This window comes from Anabrus simplex, chromosome 7 (genome assembly GCF_040414725.1).
Source record: "Anabrus simplex isolate iqAnaSimp1 chromosome 7, ASM4041472v1, whole genome shotgun sequence".
Taxonomy (NCBI): Eukaryota; Metazoa; Arthropoda; class Insecta; order Orthoptera; family Tettigoniidae; genus Anabrus; species Anabrus simplex.
Genome location: NC_090271.1, coordinates 91,083,369 through 91,103,583, shown reverse-complemented (window position 1 = coordinate 91,103,583; position 20,215 = coordinate 91,083,369). Strand labels below are relative to the sequence as shown.

Sequence of the window (20,215 nt, the reverse complement as noted above, 5' to 3'; positions counted from 1 at the left end):
GAGTATGCTGATAGGTAATTTGAGGTTGTATCTTTTTCAATCTGCGTTACGTCGCACCGACACAGGTATCGGTCTTAAGGCCAGTGACGTGCGGTGAACATGTTCATTACCCCAATTGCAAAAATGTTTTTTAAATATAAACAATCGTAGCCCCGCTACACCCTCTAAAGTTAACGTTACCATTTTATCAGGCTGCGTTTTTTCGTGGAAAGGTCTACCTGAGAAAGATCTTTCAAGAATACACTGACTAAGCAAATATCAGGGGATAGCGGAGCACTGATGCGCAGGTGTGTTGTCTGCGCACCACACGCCCCCTATGCCAACGGCAGTTGTATAGGAGACCTTGAGAGCAGTGGCTGTGCATGTGACAGGTGTAACATGGAACATCGTCGAGAGCCGACACCGTTCGAAAGCGGTATGGTGGTCGGTGCCCGACGGATGGGAAGTGCGATTTCGGAAGTAGTGCAGGAATTCGGCTTCACACGATCAACCGTGTCCAGGGTGTATCGTGAATGGTTGAATGCGGGTGTCACCGTCCACAACAGACGAACGACCGGCCGTCCAGTCACCCTCGATGACCGTGACCGGCGACATCTGAGACGGACTGTCAATAGGGACAGACGGGCAACCGTGCAACAAGTCACTGCTCAATTCAACACAGGCCGTGCTAGACCTCCCAGTGGACAATACGTAGGAACATGGGTTCTATGGGGTATGGGAGCCGGCGCCGCACACGGGTGCCACTGTTAATCCAACGTCATCGGGCACAACGACGCGCATTTGTCACCAGTCACCAGGGATGGACACTGGAACAATGGCGTAACGTGACATGGTCGGTCGAATCACGATTTCAACTGCACCGTGCCGATGGGAGGCACCGTGTATGGCGCAGACCACATGAAGCGATGGATCCCGCCTGCCTCGAAGGTGTGGTCCAGGGCGCTGGTGTCTGTTATGGTCTGAGGTGCATTTTCCTGGTATGGAATGGGCCCCCTAGTTGTTCTGGAAGAGACTTTGAATGGTACGCGGTATGTTGAGCTGCTCGAAGACCATCTCCACCCACTTTTGGCCTTCCAGCGCCCAGACGGTTCTGCGGTGTTTCCAAGGTTATAACGCGCCGCCACATCGCACCCACGTCGCCCGGGAATGATTCCAGGAACATGCACCGGAGGTCCAACGACTGCCATGGCCACCCAGGAGCCCCGATATGAACTCTATTGAGCATATCTGGGATGTCCTGGAACGCAGACTCCATGCCATGGATCCTGCACCCACGAACAGTCCAACATTCGCGGCCGCTCTGCAAACTATTTGGTGTCACCTGCGTCCAGAGGACTACCAGGAACTTGTCGACTCACTTCCACATGGTTGCAGGGCCAGAGGAGGCCCCACACGCTATTAGGTGACTATCCCATGACATTTGCTAAGTCAGTGTATTTTCAACCACACGGTCCGGCTCCATGGCCAAATGGTTAGCGCGCTGGCCTTTGGTCACAGGGGTCCCGGGTTCGATTCCCGGCAGGGTCGGGAATTTTAACCATCATTGGTTAATTACGCTGGCACTGGGTGTATGTGTCGTCTTTATCATCATTTCCTCCTCATCATGACGCGCACGTCGCCTACGGGAGTCAAATCAAAAGACCTGCAACTGGCGAGCCAAACTTTTCCTCGAACACTCCCGGCACTAAAACCATACGCCATTTCATTTCAACCACACGCTCGCTCATACTTCCAAATCGATATTCACGGCAGTGACGACACCATCCTGACTTAAGCTACAGCAGATTTTAAACAATGTACTCACAGTTTCACCCGGTGACGCTTCGTGATAGTACAGTCATGGTTTTCAAAAAAATACACTGGGACTATGTTTTTTTTTAACTTAAAAAGCCTAATCTAAACTAATCAGCGAAGTTTAACAGGTATTTTACCGTCGCTGAAGTTTTATAGTTTCACTCTCATACTGAGTGTACGTGCATCAACCACAAACGAGGGAAAATATTTGTCACGACGTATAATACGTTATTTTAATGAAGAATGCCACAGAACTCTGGAAACCTTCACATATAATCCAAGAGGAACACTACAAAAATTCACTATATACCACCACCATCAGACAACCGTCCGACTCGTTGGCTGAATGGTCAGCGTTCAGGCCTTCGGTTCAAGGGGTCCCGGGTTCGATTCCCGGCCGGGTCGGGGATTTTAACCTTAATTGGTTAATTCCAATGGCCCGGGGGCTGGGTGTTTGTGCTGTCCCCAACATCCTTGCAACTCACACACCACACATAACACTATCCTCCACCACAATAACACGCAGTTACCTAGAAACGGCAGATGCCGCCCACCCTCATCGGAGGGTCTGCCTTACAAGGGCTGCACTCGGCTAGAAATAGCCACACGAAATTATTATTATCAGACAACCAAATATAAAATTATTTTACTTCGCGCTTAACTCTGTGTTCATGCTGGGCAACCTACAGTAAATATTTTTTTCTGCGGCTATCGGAACACATACTCTACACGTGCCATCAATTAATTGCTCGAAAAAACTGTATACATGGCGAAACCCAAGACTAAAATATATTCTTCTATATTACAACTGATTTCATATACTAGCTCTATTTTTGTTACCAAGACGATGTGCAAGTGGCTATACTGTTGACATGTTGATATTTTTCTTGCAGTCTCTAGTGTGTGTCGCTGAAGACTTCGAGTGTCAAGTATTAAAACTAACATTACCTTACCTAAGCTAGCTGGCCTGTCGCCGTAAATTGCTGTCGGAAGAAGGTCTCCGCCCAGCTCCCAGGACACCAAGCGACCTCAAATTTCGCTGGGTAGCTCTCTTTTGCGCCGGCAAGGAAACGCAGTTCGCTGGAGAAGCTGAACTACGGTAGTGCGAGCGGATTGTCGTGACAGCCGTACTTGGCTTGGCTTATCTCCGCAATTTTTTAAACATTATAAAAAGCGTTCGAAGGAATAATTAGAAAATTTTAATACAAAGATCTTTGCGGTAGATGAGGTTCAGTGCACGCCACTGCTTACGGCGACGATGGGATAGGAAATGCATAGGAGTGGGAACGAAACTGCCGTGGGCTTAATTGAGGGAGAGCCCCGGCATTTGCCAGGTGTGAAAATTGGAAACCACGGAAAACCATCTTCAGGACTGCCGACAGTGGGGTTCGAACCCACTATCTCCCGGATGCAAGCTGCGCGCCCCTAACCGCACACCCAATTCCCCAGTCCTCAAAAAGAATAGGAGGGATTTCAAATAATAGTACTGTCGCCAAAAGTGAAAGATGGATTGAAATCCTTCCAGGGAACAAAATAAAATATCAGATTGCAAGAGTGATTCTTGATCCATGTAAGAAACTAAGCGCAATGCGTTGAACAGCACCGTGCACTTAAAGAACGCTTGATTTTCTATTCGAGGTATGTATGGTTGAGGTGATCGTATATGAAATAACAGAAATGAGACCGGAAAGGTATAATAGACACGATCCCAGCATTACTGACTCTGGTAGTGTGTCTGCCTCCGGACTCCAATATAATGAGTTCAAAACTGGTAGTGGTTGTAAGATTCTTGAAAGGCGGAGAAAAACAATGTGACACTGCATGTCGTAACGTTGTCGGCATATTCGGTGTCTACATGAAAAAAAATTTAAACTCTAATCTGTCACCCGATCGAGTTGCGGCCTCTCTGGCAGGAGGTAGATTACAAAATAAAAATTGACACGTGGGCGACCTAAATAACGTTACTTGAAAATACATGCAATAACTGAGGACATACGATTATAAAACTGCTCCCCTTGTGGTGGTGGTGATTATTGTTTTAAGAGGAGGTGCAATTGGGCAACCATCCTCCGTTAACACTAATCGGAGGGGAAAAAAATAGCAGGGGTCCGACACTTCGAAAAATGATAGTATCGGCCAAATAAAGACAAGGGCCACGAAGGGCGTGAAAATTAAAAGACTCCCTAGACCTCGGAAACCTAATACCGCCGGGGTGGAAAAGAACGACAGTTGACCAAAGGAGGTCGGATAGGACAGATGCAAGTGAGGAGCCTGGCACAAGTAAATGTCAGGACTCACCTCAGGGCCCCGTGGTCACCAACCCACGCTCCAAAGTTAATATCCCCTGCGGCCCCTTTTAGTCGCCCATAAAATATTAACTGAGCGCCGAATCAAACATGCTACTGAGCTTGACTTTTGGAAGAGAAGAGCCTGCAAATGCTTAGGCAAAGTTAACAGACAATTTCATAACCCTCCATTATCTCTCGTAAACTTTTCAAGGAACAGATGATAAAATATTTGCACTGTATGACAGAAGAACGACTAGAGTTGTATCATTTATTGCATAAGACTATTCGGTTGACATTTAAATACATGTCCCGTCCAAGTAGCTGTGAAATACGTTACTGTCGGCCCTAAGCAATACATGAGAAAGAAACGCCTAACTTCACTCCAATAGGGTATAATAATAATAATAATAATAATAATAATAATAATAATAATAATAATAATAATTGTAATGCTGAAGATGCCACCCACGCCCAGCCCCCGAGCCACTGGAATTAACCAATAAAGGTGAAACTTCCTGAACCGGCCGGGAATCGGACCCGGAACTCCTCAGACCAAAGGCCAGCACGCTAACCATTTAGTCATGCAGCCGGACTTCAATAGCGTAAGGTACTCTAAATAAAACACTATCACATTTGATTTATTCCACAGCCAAAATGAGGCCAATCTTATTTTTAAAGATATAACTGAACTGTACTTAATTAACCACAGTTATAAATTTAGCCTAGAAATAATAATAATAATAATAATAATAATAATAATAATAATAATAATAATGGCTTTACGTCCCACTAACTACTTTTTACGGTTTTCGGAGATGCCAAGGTGCCGGAATTTAGTCCCAGTGCCAGTCATTCTACCAACATGAGGCTAATGTGTCTGAGCACCTTCAAATACCACCGGAGTGAGCCAGGATCGAACCTGCCAAATTGGGGTCAGAAACCCAGATTCTCAACCGTCTGAGCCACTCAGCTCGGCTTGCAGAAATACAAATGATTAGTTTTTAACGTATTTATTACAATCTGCCTTACGTCGCACCGACACATGTCATATGGCGACGACGTAATAGGAAAGGGCTAGGAGTGGGCAGGAAGCGGCTATCGTCATAATTAAAGTATAGGCTAGCCACAGCATTTGCCTGGTGTGAAAATGGGAAACCACAGAAAACTATCTTCAGGGCTGCCGACAGTGGGATTCGAACCCACTATCTCTCGAATGCCCCAAACCGCACGGCCAACTCGCTCGATGGACACTTTCTGAGGAACTTCCCTTCGTTTTTCCTCAATCGACATAATTTTCTTTCATTTTTTGTTAGTGTTTCTGCTGTTCTGATTACTACGCAGTAGTCTCTCACTTTAGCCTGACAGGAGATGGATTTGGTAAGTATCGTGGCTCATTTTAAATGCCAATTCCATCTTCCCTGCTCTCTCTCTCGCAGTGCTTTCTTTTCACTGTTATTCGGGATAATAATCTCGCTAAGGTATTTAAATTTCATGGTCCTCCAGACAATCCCATAGGCCCTAAGCCGTCACAATGCTGTGAGTGGAGTGTCTTTTCAAAGGAGATCCGTTAACCTGTTTTAGCAGCTATTTCTTGAAGAATTTCCAGCTGATTCACTGCCGTTTGAAGATTGTCTGCCAGGAGCACATTATTATTATTATTATTATTATTATTATTATTATTATTATTATTATTATTATTATTATTATTATTATTATTATTAATAATAACATTATAAATATATTATTTTATAATAATTAAATTACTATTATGATTATTATTATGTCCGGCTCCATGGCTAAATGGTGAGGGTGCTGGCCTTCGGTTACAGGGGTCCCGGGTTCGATTCCCGACAGGGTCAGGAATTCTAACCATAACTGGTCGATTCCGCTGGCACTGGGTCTGGGTGTATGTGTCGTGTTTATCATAATTTCATCTTCATCATGACGCACAGGTTGCCTACAGGCGTCAAATCAAGATACCTGCATCTGGCGAGCCGAACTTGTCCTTGGATACTCCCAGCACTAAAAGCCATACGCCACTTTATTATTTTTATTATTATTATTATTATTATTATTATTATTATTATTATTATTATTATTATTTCCTAGTTCTACTCTGCAACTGTAGCTGGTCGAGCATTTGACGAAGCTTTTCTCAATTGCTGGTAAATAAACAGATTGGGTCTTTCTACAGGTGTTTTATTCAACGCTAAAGAATTCCAACAAGCTAGGAAGGGCGAGGCAATGCTTTTCAAAATAACTCGTCTTGGCTAGGTACGGATACTGCACATATAGCCAACTGGCGCCAGAAGTGTGCATCTTTAATCTCACCTCACAGGTCAGCCCTCTCTTTCCCTGACAATTCAAGGTGCACAACAAGGCTCCTTTCCCTCTCTCTAACCGGGACCACTTCCTCCCCGCTACCTTGCTACTACGCAGTAAAAGTTTCTGCATTGTAGCCTATAGCCCATCTACAGTCTCTGCACGTGGCGGGGTAGCTTGTGTCGTTTCACAATGGAGTAAAGCTAGAAAGAGGGAAGGGGCACAGCCAAGAATAGGGAATCGGAGAATACATTTGGATGCAAATACGTGCATGTTGTCTCATTACCAGAAACATAGACCTCACGAGTTTGATTACTGAAAAACCTGCTCCTGGAGTATGTAGACTATGAGTATAAATGAGATAGGAAAAGGCTAGTAGTCCGAAGGAAGCAGCCGTGGCCTTAAGGTACAACCCCACCATTTGCCTGGTGTGGAAATTGAAAACCACCTTCAGGGCTACCGACAGTGAGGCTCGAACTCCATCTCCCGAATGCAAGCTCACAGCTGCGTACTCCTAACCGTACGGCTAACTCGCTTGGTAAAGTTGGTCTGAAAACAGACCGACGTAAAGGAAGTTCATCCGGGAGCTGAGTTCCTTCTTACAGAATATTGTTGATCGCAACTACGAGCTCACTGCATTAGCTTTACTGCACCTGGATTCAGCACCACTGTACTACCATCCTGAGAGACACGCACCCTAAATACTTGAAAATACAGTATCTACCTGTTCCAATTTTGTATCCCCAATCTGGCATCCAATTCTCTTAGATTTCTTACCTACTGACAAACAGTACATTTAGTATTGAAAAGGCTAATTTTCATAGCATACTTACTGCACCTATTATCAAGTTCCCAGACTGCAGGCTTTCGGCACAATCTGCCATTAAGACTAAGTCGACAGCATAGACCAAAGGTGAAAGATTACAGCCTTGTTTAACCCCTGTAAGTACCTTTAACGAAGGCAGTAGTAAGAAAACTATGCATGTTGAAAAAAACCCGTTTCGCATTCAGTTATTGACCTCAAAGTCAGTGGCATGCACTGAACCCCATCTACCCCACCGCTGCTGGGGTAAATAATTTTGTATTTACATTTTTTAATTATTATTATTATTATTGTTGTTTCTTAGAACGTTTTTTACAAAGTTTAAAAAACTACGAACATCTAAGCCAAGCCATGTACAGCTGTCTCGACAATCCGCTCGCACTACCGCAGTTCAGCTTCTTCAGCGAGCTGGGTCGTTGCCTACGAGACACACGAGGCCGGGAAATACAGCACACTATAGATTCGTCCTCGAGATACTTCCGGCAAGTGCCGCTAGAGTTCTCTTTACTGTTCTGTCTCGCCCGTTCATTACAACACGTTCGAATATGAAAAAATATAAAAAATTAATTAAAACTAGTAATTTCAGAAGGCAGCAAACAGATATGAGATCAAAGATTGACCAAGAGCAATTGTTTGACTTATTTTCGCAACGTATTTCTTACAATATGCTTAAACGAAATAAGTAATTCACGAAAGAAGCAGAATAATAATAATAATAATAATAATAATAATAATAATCGTATGGCCTCAGCTACCGTGTGCAGACATTTCGATTTGACGCCATCTGGCTGTCTGCTCGTCAATTTCGACGTTTCGTTTTACTCTAGGTCCGTTAGATGGCAGACAGAGTAAACCGGATCTCTCTTGGGCGTCTATGGCTGAGATTTAATTAATTTTGTCGGGTAAATACCAAATGTATCACCAGAGATCTTTTACATGCCGACATCGTACGACATGGATTGTCGAATGGACTTTTTCCGCCCTTCAAAAATCCGACTACCTCTGCCGGGTTTGAAGCCGCTATCTTGGGATCCGAAGGCCGACACTTTACGACGGATCCACAGAGGCAGCTAAAGAGGCAGAGAAATCTGATAGTGAGTTTGTCACTTCTTGCCTATTCCTTTATTTGTGCCTCAGACTATCCGATAAGCGGATCGAGATTGCGGTCATAAATAACTTTGGGTTTAATCGCCCTTTATCCAATTATCAGCGATCCAATCTTTTCCTCCGCACATCTGATATTTTAACATTCGTATTGAAGCCGCTGTTTGGTGAGCGATGTTATGCCCGTTACGCAAATATTTAGCGTCGTTTCACCGTATTTCTCTTTTTCCTTCCTGTAAAATTGCCTCTGTGATGTAGTGGTTAATGTGATTAGCTGTCACCCTCGGAGGTCCGGGTTCGATTCCCGGCCCTGCCACGAAATTTGAATAGTGGTACGAGGGCTGGAACGGGGTCCACTCAGCCTCGGGAGTTCAAATGAGTACAGGTGGGTTCGATTCCCACCTGAGCCATCCTCGAAGTGGTTTTCCGTGGTTTCCCACTTCTCCTCCAGGAAAATGCCAGGATAGTACCTAACTTAAGGCCACGGCCGCTTCCTTCCCTCTTCCCTGCCTGGCCTTTCCAATCTTCCCATCCCTCCACAATGCTCCTGTTCAGCATAGCAGGTGAGGCTGCCTGAGCGAGGTACTGGTCATCCAGCTGTATCCCCCGACCCAAAGTCTGGTGCTCCAGGACACTACCCTTGAGCGGTAGAGCTGGGATCCCTCGTTGAGTCCGAGGGAAAAACCTACCCTGGAGCTGGAGGGTAAACGGATGAAGAAAGAAGAAAATTAAATTCGTTCTAACAGGAATAAAGCTGCTAAACGACCAAATTTAGCATGCTTTTCAATTTGGTTTGCTTTTTGGTCAACTTCAGATACCGTAAAACTTTTTTTTCTGATTTCATTACCCGTATCCTACTTCTCAATTTACAGATTATTTTCTGTAATCTGGTATTTTATTTTCTCATCCGTATATTTTTTTTAGATTTAACAGAGATACTCGTAGACTTTCCTTGATATAGAAACGAGACTTGTACTCCTTTTTCGTTTGTGGCTGACGTATGAAGATATGGTATGTTCATCGTTATCTGAATCGGAACTTTTACTAAATTTAGATGGTAATTCATCATTTTTGGGAGCTGGACGCTTCCTGCTTTTGACATTTTCCTGTTTGTGAACAGGATACACAATGAAAACAGAAGGAAATTTGATTGATGTGTTTACACTGAAATCTGTTTTATGAGAAGAATTGCTAGGTAACTAAAGATATCCTACTATATCACTTTGCCTAGAAATAGTTTGCTTCCATTTCTCCCTTAAACCGCACTCGGAAGGGAAACTATGGAACGTCAATTTTCATGCTTTTTTTAGTGTCATCCGAAATACAGAGAGGTACACAACAGTGCACCTTCTTCTCAACCTCACAGACACTCACCGACAGAAACAATATTCACAATAAATTGCACAAAATCAACACAGAATCACAATTACTCCGCATATCACAATGTTAAAGTCCGCCAAGAACAGAACGGAAACCTGACATCTGAACACGGTCGGGCCGCTTTTTCACCGACAAATTAGTAGCTATGTCCCGGCCTTGTATATCTCGTAGGCAACGGCTGGGTTTCCTTTATTAGGCGCGAAAGAGAGCTAGCTACCCCAGCGAAATTTCAGTCGCTTGGTTGACGCACGCACTTAAAGCTTCCTTGTCCTGGGAGCAGGACGGGGCTGTGGGCCCTCCCTAGACAGCAATTTACGGCGACAGGCCAGCTAGCTAACTGTAGGTAAGGGATGTTAGTTTTAATACTTGACACTAAGTGTTCAGCGCCACACACTAGAGACTACAAGAAAAATATCAACATGTTAACAGTATAGCAACTTGCACATCGTCTTGCTAATAAAAATAGAGCCAGTTTATGAAATCAATTGTAATATAGAACAATATTTTAATTTTAGCAATTCATTGATGGCGCGTGTAGAGTTTGTTTTCCGATAGCCGCAGAAAAATATTTAGGTTGCCCAACATGAACACAGAGCTAAGCGCGAAGTAAAATAATTTTGTATAGTGATATATAGTGAAGTTTTGTAGTGTTCCTCTTGGATTATAGGTGAAGTTTTCGTGAGTTCTGTGCCATTCTTCATGAATATAACGTGTGTTATACGTCGTGACGAACATTTTCCCTTCGTTCGTCGGTGATGCACGTATACTCACTAAGCGAATGGAACTATAGAACTTCGGCGACGGTAAAATACCAATTAAATTTTGCTGTTTCAGTTTAGGTTAGGCTTTGTAAGTTAAACAAATATTTAGTCACGGTGTATTTCTGTGAAAACTATGGCTGTATTATAACGAAGGGTCACGGGGTGAAACTGTAAGTACGTTGTTTAAAATTTGCTCTAGATTAAGTTATGATGGTGTCGCCACTGCCGTGAATATCAATTTGGAAATATATGCGAGTGTGACTGAAAATATTCTTGAAAGACGTTTCTCAGGTAGACCTTTCCACGAAAAATGCAGCCTTATAAAATGGTAATGTTGATTTTAGAAAGTGTAGTGGGGCTACGACTGCTTATATTTTAAAAAAAAAAAAACATTTTTGCAGCTGGGGTAACGAATGTGTTCACCGCACGCCACTGCTGAACGTCAAACACAGGATACAATGGACAAAGGCTGAGGTGCACACAACCTACAAAGCCATGGAGAGATCCTCCCATATACCACAACTTACCACGAACTGTTACATCAATGTATTGTACTCGCGATTTTTCTCTGATTTTGTTTAAGCTGTCAGCCCTTTGGAATCGAAGTACACAACAATTAGTGAATGGATATTCTTTGAGAAAGTTTTTAGTTTTGTTCGCAGGTAGATATGGGTTTTACAAAACAAGAGTTATTTTGGGACCATACAATGCGAGACGAAACCCACCTTCTAATGTCGTCGTCGTCGTCGTCTTCCCCCCCCCCCCCGACCCCAGCCCCACCTTCTCGCTTGTCACTTCTATCTCTCGCCTCACGAAGGCTTGGCGAAATACAATACGCCTCCATTTCGGCAGGTGGACGCAGTCCCGCGGTAGAATGCCTGTCCCTTGCAGACTGTCGCTTGGCCAAACGGCGTATAGACTCGCTGAAAATCATTTACAAGAAATGGGTCCGCTCAGTCTAGACTCGTTAAGAACTTCCTGCTAGAACATTCTGTTCAGTAAGTGTTGGAAGGACCAAACTCGAAAAGGCACCCAACTAATGAGCCTACCGAACTGTCCATGCTGACTGATCACACTGAATCTGGACAGATCGAACAGCTCGGTAATTCGGAAGTTCAAGCGACTCACTCACTGGCACACTGTTGCCGCATGAATTTGTTCTCTTAACAGTTATTGTCCAGCTACCGCATGCAACGCTCGTAACGGAAAACTCCCCTTTCCAAATTGCAAGTTTTCCAAAATAAAACTGCAAGAATGTTGACTAGAGCCCCAAAACTGAAATCTAATAAAAAGATACGAACCGAACTTCGTATTCCGCTTATTAGATTTATTTATTTATTTATTTATTTATTTATTTATTTATTTATTATTTGCTTTGCGTTGCACCGACATAGATAGGTCTTATGGCTACGATGAGATAGGAAAGGGTTAGAAGTGGTGTGAAAATGGGAAACCACGGAAAACCATCTTCAGGGCTGCCGACAGTGGGGTTCGAACCCACTCTCTTCCGGATGCAAGTTTACAGCTGCGCGTCCCTAACAGCACGGCCAACTCGCCCGGTTCAGATAAAATAGTAAAGGTGACCAAATCTAGAATCCTCCTTAGCCACTCAACCGACCCTCAACATCGTGGTTCTTACCCGTTTTGAATTGGAAAACAACAAATATGTCGGCCTTTTCCAAATTCTAAAACATTTTCTCACTACCGAACCTCAAAATTAAACCCTAAAGGGCACATTTGTTACGAAATGGTTTCCCTCCTCCCCCTCAATATTCCGACATCAAATTTGAAACAAAATTAAGCGTTAAGGGGGGTTTCTTTTCTCTCAGGAGGCAAAATACCTTCTCTCAGCCAGATCGATTTTCCCCGGCCAATGCAGTAAACAGCGATTTTTCCCGGTATTCTCGGAATCAGATGAGTAAAAGGGCATAGTTTTCGCCCTGGGACTCATTTACTTGCCCTAAAAAAATTCTCGTGAAGCAGAAACAGGCTAACAACTCGCAGTCTGATCATCCACCGAGTGACTGAACTATTGAGTGGTCCGCTATACCGAGGCTGTTAGAGAGTTTACAGTTTAGGTTGACTCACTGTTCAAATATTGCCTATTTAAACTGAGCAGCAGTGAGTCTGGTTCGAGTCTACCCAGACTCGTTCATTTATGACTATGAGTCCATTTCTGTTCTTTCTAGCCTCCGACCGGACGAGCTGGGTAGTTGAAGTAGAGACTGAATGAGTTCAGAGTCAGGGGCGGCGATTAGGGGAAAGGCGAGGTGGCAGGGGCCTCAACTTTGTGGAGAATTAAATTAAATTAAACAGTTATTCCATTTTAGCTGCCAAACACTAGGAATTATAAAAAATACACAAACCCTGTTAACAGATTCGTATAGCGGCATAGCAAGTAGTTGAGACTCGCGCAACAACGTGTATCATGTGCTGTGAAGACGGGTAGCAGGGGTATATTTTTGCCACGGTCATGGGACACCGAGATATATACTGTAATTCGCCCGCTTGCCGAGCGGATTAGTCTGTCTGGCAGTCTCACTCAATGCGTCTTTGCAGTTCTACTGTTGCTTTGTAGTTTTCAGTCAAATACTAAATTGCTTTTTTAAAATTGTATAATTACACCGTGCATCTATTCAATTGTAACTGTTCTCTTGGTGAAAGATTTATTGTATAATATTGAATCAAAATCTTAAAAAAAAAACTACTATTAGCGCAGTTAAGCTAGTAAACTGGCAACCTTTACAGTAATTCTCTGTCGAAATTCGCTCAGAGAGCATCAAAAACTTACCATTTTGTAGGATTTTTAAAATTTTGTCGTCTACCCCTCCCCATATCCCCAGTAGCAGGTACTTTTTGTTGACTATAAATGTCTGTGCCCCTCCCCCGCTTCTAATTCCCAATCGCCTCCACAGTTCGTACTCGCCTACTGCACGGTTCTATCAGTTTCTGATATCCAAGTCGTATTTTCTTCAAGTTATTGAGGCTTTTGCCCTGATGCGGAAGAGAACACACTAAAACTTCAAATTACAAAGATTCTCGAATTATCGAGGTTTAGATTCCCGGCCAGGTCAGGAATTTTTACCTGGACCTGCGGGTTGGTTCGAAGTCCACTCAGCCTATGTAATTACAATTGAGGAGTTATCTGACCGTCAGAAGACGGCCCCGGTCTAGAAAACCAAGAATGTGGGCCGAAAAGATTCGTCACACTGATAATCCGTCACTTCGTAATCTGAAGGCCTTCGGGCTAAGCAGCGGTCGCTTGGTAGGCCAAGGCCCATCAAGGCTGTAGTACCATAGGGCTGGTTTGTTCTATAGGTGAACAAGAATCTAAAAATAAAAATAAAATTAAAAAAAACATGAGAGAAAGAGACGCAAGCAGCGCCATTTCTCACCACAACTTCAGACCCTATTTTGCGTTCAGACTAAACGCACTGCAGTCATAAGGAGATAGGTATTGGAGAGTGGTTTCCGCTGCAGTCGTGTTTACGAAGTAAAAATAGTTTGGCCTTGCGCAAGTGATGCGGTATTTAACTCAGTGAAAATTTTAGCGGAGTGCAACGCATGAAGCGAGCGGGATAACACGACAACACAATATACGTGCGTGCGTCAGGAGGGAAACAATGCCGTCTACAAGAAAACCTTGTAAGGCCTCAACCATAAATTCACAATTGCTCCCGTACAGAGTTGTAGTAGGTCACTACGCGCTATAATAACGGGTGAACCCGCAATGCCGCGTTCCTCAAATGATAGGGCTAAATTACTTTCAGTAACATATGTATATACATTATTTGCTTTCCAGATATTTATTTAACTTTTGTTTTAAGTGTTAAAACACGTGATTTGTTCTCAAGGCTGAGTGGCTCAGATTGAAGAACGCTGGCCTTCTGAGCCTAAATTGACGGTTCGATCCCTCCTACTCAGTTTTGCGGTCTAATTGCAGGAACTCAAAATACGCCAACCTCATGTCGATAGATTTAGCGGCTTATAAAAGAAGTGCCGAACGTACTTAAGGTCTCTAAAACCCGTGAAAGTAGGCAAGTTAACCAGACGTACAACCAGCAACAGTGATATTATACTTAGGACTTTTTACGACAATTATTGCCAGAATTTGATGATGAAATGGAAAACATCTTACACCAATGAATTTCCTTTTATAGAATGAGGTGTAGCGAGTTAAGGTTAAGTGTAATTAATTAGGATGTGTGTGTGTGTGTGTGTAAATGTGATTCCCAAACAGTACTGTATAAATGTCTTTTGAGAAGAATTTTTCAACGGTACAAATTAAGCAAGACCCACGAAAAAATTAAATATTCGAATTTACTAAATAAAGCTGAAACATGCCTGAGAAAATTTTTTGCCCGTTTGGAGTGCAGTATGGCAAAAAGACTCGTCTTTATGAAGATCGGAGACACCGGAATTTTAACACAAGGGAAAAGTAATACATGTTACAATTAACGTGAACGATATCGTCTACAAAAAAACATTCTGAATCTTTCCCAGTCTAACACTAACGGTGATTAGGTGGGGCGAAGTAGGCGGGGATCACCCCCAACTTTGTAGAAAAAAAACATTAAATTTTTATTCCATTTCAGCCGGTTGAAACAAGGAATTATAGGAATTATTTTTAAGAAAAGCAATTTGCATAAGCCCTGTTGTCTATCAGCTAATTCTTTCCTTTATTTTCATTAATTATTAACAAAATTATTAGCGATAATACGCACAAAATGTCGTTCGCCGCGGTTAACAAATTGTATAGCGCTACAGCAAGTAGTGGAGACTTTGTCCCGTGAGGGAGGGTTTTTTTTTTTTGCCAAAGTCATGGGCACTCCTCAGTATCTTTACTGTCAGTTTCTTAGTGTATAGTAAAATACTAAATGATTTTTAATGTTATTATCACGCCGTTCTAATACACGTGTAAAATAGTTCCTTTGGTTAAACTGTTATAGTATAGCATTGAATCAAACTCTCAGAAATCTATTAATACTGCACTTAAGTTGGTGAACTGCCGAAATTCGCTAATTTACCATTATGTAACGGTTTTTTTTCTTTTTTTTTTCAGTTTTCACGTACATGCCCCTAACCCCTCCCCCTCCCTATATCCCCGAAACCCGGGTACTTTTTGTTATCTGTACATTTTTTTTGCCCTCTGCTTGCCAATCGCCGCTACTGCAGTCTAGTATTCGTAGAATACTACGATCTGAAACCAAACCTCCCCCATCGAGCGTCAATGTAACAGGATTAGCCATTTTAGACAGCCCCGCGTGTCCTTGACTGACATCGTACGTCTGCTTCAGACGCTTGCCACTAAGTAGTACAGTAAGTACTTGGCATTTAAAGTCAAGTGAAACCATTTCACGGACTGGGCACAATGCAGTTGGTTGAACAGGCCATTAACTTCAAGCGATCGTCAGTAAAACAACTGTAAGCGCAATTCTATACGCCAATATATCAATCGTTTGGAATTATATTACATATCATCATCAATCGTGGAAATAAAATATAGGCTATAATGGGACGAAATTTAGAAAAAATAAATAATGAATGAGCTCAATGTGAAGAAAATATTCCAAATTAAGATAAGCAAAGAACGAATTGAACAGCTGATTGTCACTGCGAGCACAAATCTCATGGGAGAGGGGGCGGGTAAGGCCCGCGTGATCTGAATTGAATGACAGTTCATTGTAAAAATGAAAATGATCCGATTCATTAACGAAAATTTTAAAAGAAGAAGTAAACACAAACGGTGCTTTAAAACAAGTCAATGCTTTTCAGAAGTTATATACGAGACCGAAGTTTAATTATTTTTTTAATTTTCTAGCTAAATTATTTTGTGAAGTTTACCGGCTAAACTAGATACACTGTATCATGGATAATGAAAATGTACAACAAAACTTATACAGGCTCCATAAAAAAATTATACAAAGATAATAGTGAACAAAAAGCTTCTACGTGTAAATGGAATTAGGTCGTTTATATTCCTACCCAAATCACGCTATCCTTCTAACAATGTAATTAAATATATCTATTATCTTTATAATTAAATATCTATTCTGTCTGCACTCACCAAGTTCTGCGTAGCAAAGAGCACCGATGGTCGATAGGAGACCTGACAGTATCCATATTATGAGTCCAAGCCCTATAGATCCAGAATGCAGCAAGACCCCTTTGGGAGAAACGAAGATTCCCGCGCCGATGATGACTCCAACAATAATCGCAACACCATCCACCAGTCCTAATTCCTTCTTCAGTTTGATGGCATCACTAGAACCACGCACATTTTTCTTTGGTTTCAAAGCTATTTTCTCCGACGGTTCCACTGTATAGTGCTTCATGGTTTTAAAAAAAGACTTCGCTTGAATAAAATAATAAACACAATCTATAAAAAATACTATAAAAACTTCCCACAGCAAAGTACACAAAAAATAGAATTCGGTCTTATATATGCAAAGTGTGTATTCGGATTCGCGGCAACTGAAACCACGTGGCTACCGGAAACGTCCGCAACATATGCCACTTGCAGTGGGAATGCTAGCAGCCGGCGAAGAGAACAGGTAGACTTTTCAAACCAATCGCCGTGGCTTACGGATCACTTGGCCAATCTCAGTAGACTTCAAACCAAACCACGTGCATTTCTGCATAGAAAAGCAGCTAGCGGCAAGGAAGCCATATACCCAGCTACGAAACAGACTTCTTGATAATTAATTTCATCAAAACATTTTTCAACAGAGATAAAAAAGGTGTCTGCCACTAATTAAATTAGAGAGCTCGGTAACTAGGGCCACGTGCGCGCTACTACGAATGCTGCCAACTCTCGCCCACCAACCACCAGCTCACTGCACTACCCGCATGCCAAATGCCAACTAAGATCGAGAATCCCTCCCGAACACTCCAGTCACGTCCGCTTTCCCACGTTGATATGCCGCGTCCCCTCCTTACTCGCCCCTGCTACACACGAGCCGCTCATTGGGGGAAGCCACCGCCGCTACTGCTGCGCCCTGGCGATCACTTCCTTCACTATGTGGCGCGCCTGTCGCACTTGCCTTCATTTACGATGGCGTTAAATAATAAAGTGTTGGTGTTTGGGTCGTCAATCCAGAGACTGGCTTGATGAAGCCCTGCGTGCCATCTTATCCGGTGCTATATACTTAAGTTAAGCGTAACTATTGCATGCTAATATTAGAAACGTGTTCTTGAAGAATTTATGTAGAGCGGGGCATTCTAAGGAAGCGTTGTGAGGAAGTGAAACATGGATAATAACCGGTGCAGAAAGAAAAAGATTATTAACTTTTGAAATGTGGTGCCACAAAGAATGCAAAAGGTCAAATGGATAGATCATTCCACAATTGACGAGATACCGAATCGAGTAAGAGGAAAACGATTTGGTGAAATTCAATGAGATTTCTTTTAAATTTACTTTGCGTCGCACCGACTACATACAAAGCCATCGTGAAGTTATAATGATGATACACATGTGGAACAAATGCTGAACAAATAAACCTTCAATACATAATTCGTTCATTAATCTGAAATGCGTTAAACAATGGTTCAGAATGTTGTATTTCTTTCTTTCTTAATCTGCTTACCCTCCAGGGTTGGATTTTCCCTCGGACTCAGCGAGGGATCCCACCTTTACCGCCTCAAGGGCAGTGTCCTGGAGCGTGAGACATTGGGTCGGGGTATACAACTGGGGAGGATGACCAGTACCTCGCTCAGGCGTATACTGCTATACTGAACAGTGGCCTTGGTGGAGGATGGGATGATTGGAAGGGATAGACAAGGAAGAGGGAAGGAAGCGGCCGTGGCCTTAAGTTAGGTACCATCCCGGCATTTGCCTGGAAGAGAAGTGGGAAACCACGGAACCACTTCCAGGATGGCTGAGGTGGGAATCGAACCCACCTCTACTCAGTTGACCTCCCGTGGCTGAGTGGATCCCTTTCCAGCCCTCGTACCATTTTTCAAATTTCGTGGCAGAGCCGGGAATCGAACCCGGGTCTCCGGGGGTGGCAGCTAATCACACTAACCACTACACCACAAAGGCGGACAGAATATTGTATTGGACAAACAAAATAGGGTACCAAAGTTATGACGTTATGGCGCACTACTCCCAAGAGATGCCGAAGCATTGTACCTTTCTTTTTCGCGTACGAATCTTACATTTAGACCCTTGTGGCCCGGCCGTGCCTAATATTATCCAATCAACAAAATGAGGGGTGGTGGTGAGGGCTGTAGTCGAGGGTATACGTGGACATACGCCGTATGCCCTCTGGTTAACTCCACTCTTAGAATATACCTTAGTGGGTTCGAACCCCATTTTCACACCAGTCAAATGCTGGGGCTGTACCTTAATTAAGGCCATGGCCACTTCCTTCCCAGTCCTAGCCCTTTCCTGTCCCATCGTCGCCATAAGACCTATCTGTGTCGGCGCGATGTAAAGCCAATAGCAATTATATATATTCTGATTTCTTGCGTATACCTTCTACGATGGCTTCTTTTCTTTTTAATTTTGCCATTCTGTCAGTGGGTTTTAACGCTCCAGCTACGCTCGTAATCGTGAACATCGAAGGTTCAGCTTGATGAATAACATTATCACCCATCACTTATATAAGGTTACCTTTGTTCCGGTGAAAAGTGTGATTGCAAACAGAAAGAAGCACCTTGGATTTTTTTTTTCATAAATAGCTGGAAGTAGGCCCAGTGGAAAACCGTTGTGTAAGCAAATTAAGATTTTCAAACTAGTGCATGCAAATATGGATTTCTTATTTGTCATTGTTCCGAGGTTTCTGTGGAACAGCAGAGGTGAAAGAAGGTGCAGAGGTGAATGGGTCTAACTACAAATGCTAAGAAAAGAAAAATTTAAAACTTAAACTGAAGGTTATATTTTCTTTTTTTTATTATTCAACTTTAGCAAATTTTATTACAATGAAACATTAGGTAAAATGACCAGGCTTTAACCAAAACAAGAAAATCCAAAATTTAGAGACAATTTAACAATCTGGGCATCAAGCCCCAAGTTTTACAATCCTTGAGCTACTAGCCCAACTTTACCAAGGCAAAAATTTGTTCAAAGGGCAGAAATCCCCTAATTCCTGGAGCACTTGCTCCCAACTCACAATATCAAGCCTTCCAAAGGCACTCAGTAATCTAATTTTGAAAAGAGCTAACAGGCTCTCAGTTAATCAAGCCTATTCAAGGCAACATCAAATTTTACAATTACTTGCCATCAAGGCACAACACACAATATTAAACGGGGGTATCTTTCACCCGACCTACTGGGCCTTAGCAGAAAAAGAACAGGTTAAGTAAATGGCCCGACATACAAAAGGAATGGAGGCGTGAATTTGCACTCCTACATGAAACTTCTTAAAACCTAAAAGGCATTAGGCCGATGAAACAGGGGCTATTCCCAAACTATGGAGGTGACCCGTATAAGAAAGAAATATGAACATTACGGAAGAAAAGAAATTCAGTTACCAAAACGTAGTCACCTCAAATCAAAATGAAGGGGAGCTCGAGAGGGTAAAGCACTCTATATCCCCGATTTACAGTTACAAATTTACTTAAGTTTTACATAAACTGGAAGAAATTTACATATTTATAGAGATAGGTTACATGGTAAAGGTTTCGGACCTTCCCCGCGGGTTAAACTGCTGAGCTAGCAAGAAATAAAGATGTTAAATGGCCATTACCTTGCTGAAGAGCTGCTGCCTGATGAACGAGGCACCTCCCGCCTCCTGCTACAC

The 20,215-nt window shown here is 42.8% G+C and overlaps 1 protein-coding gene across 1 annotated transcript in view; it reads right to left on the bottom strand.

Annotated features, from left to right (window-relative positions):
• The window catches only part of mnd (minidiscs), a 288,168-nt gene extending 270,778 nt beyond the window's left edge, over positions 1 to 17,390 (bottom strand). Inside the window, exon 1 of the mRNA XM_067150681.2 lies at positions 16,540 to 17,390. Within this exon, the coding sequence (XP_067006782.2) occupies positions 16,540 to 16,807 (268 nt within the window). The 5' untranslated portion in view covers positions 16,808 to 17,390. The remainder of the gene's footprint in view (positions 1 to 16,539) is intronic.
• Positions 17,391 to 20,215: the final 2,825 nt, after the last annotated feature.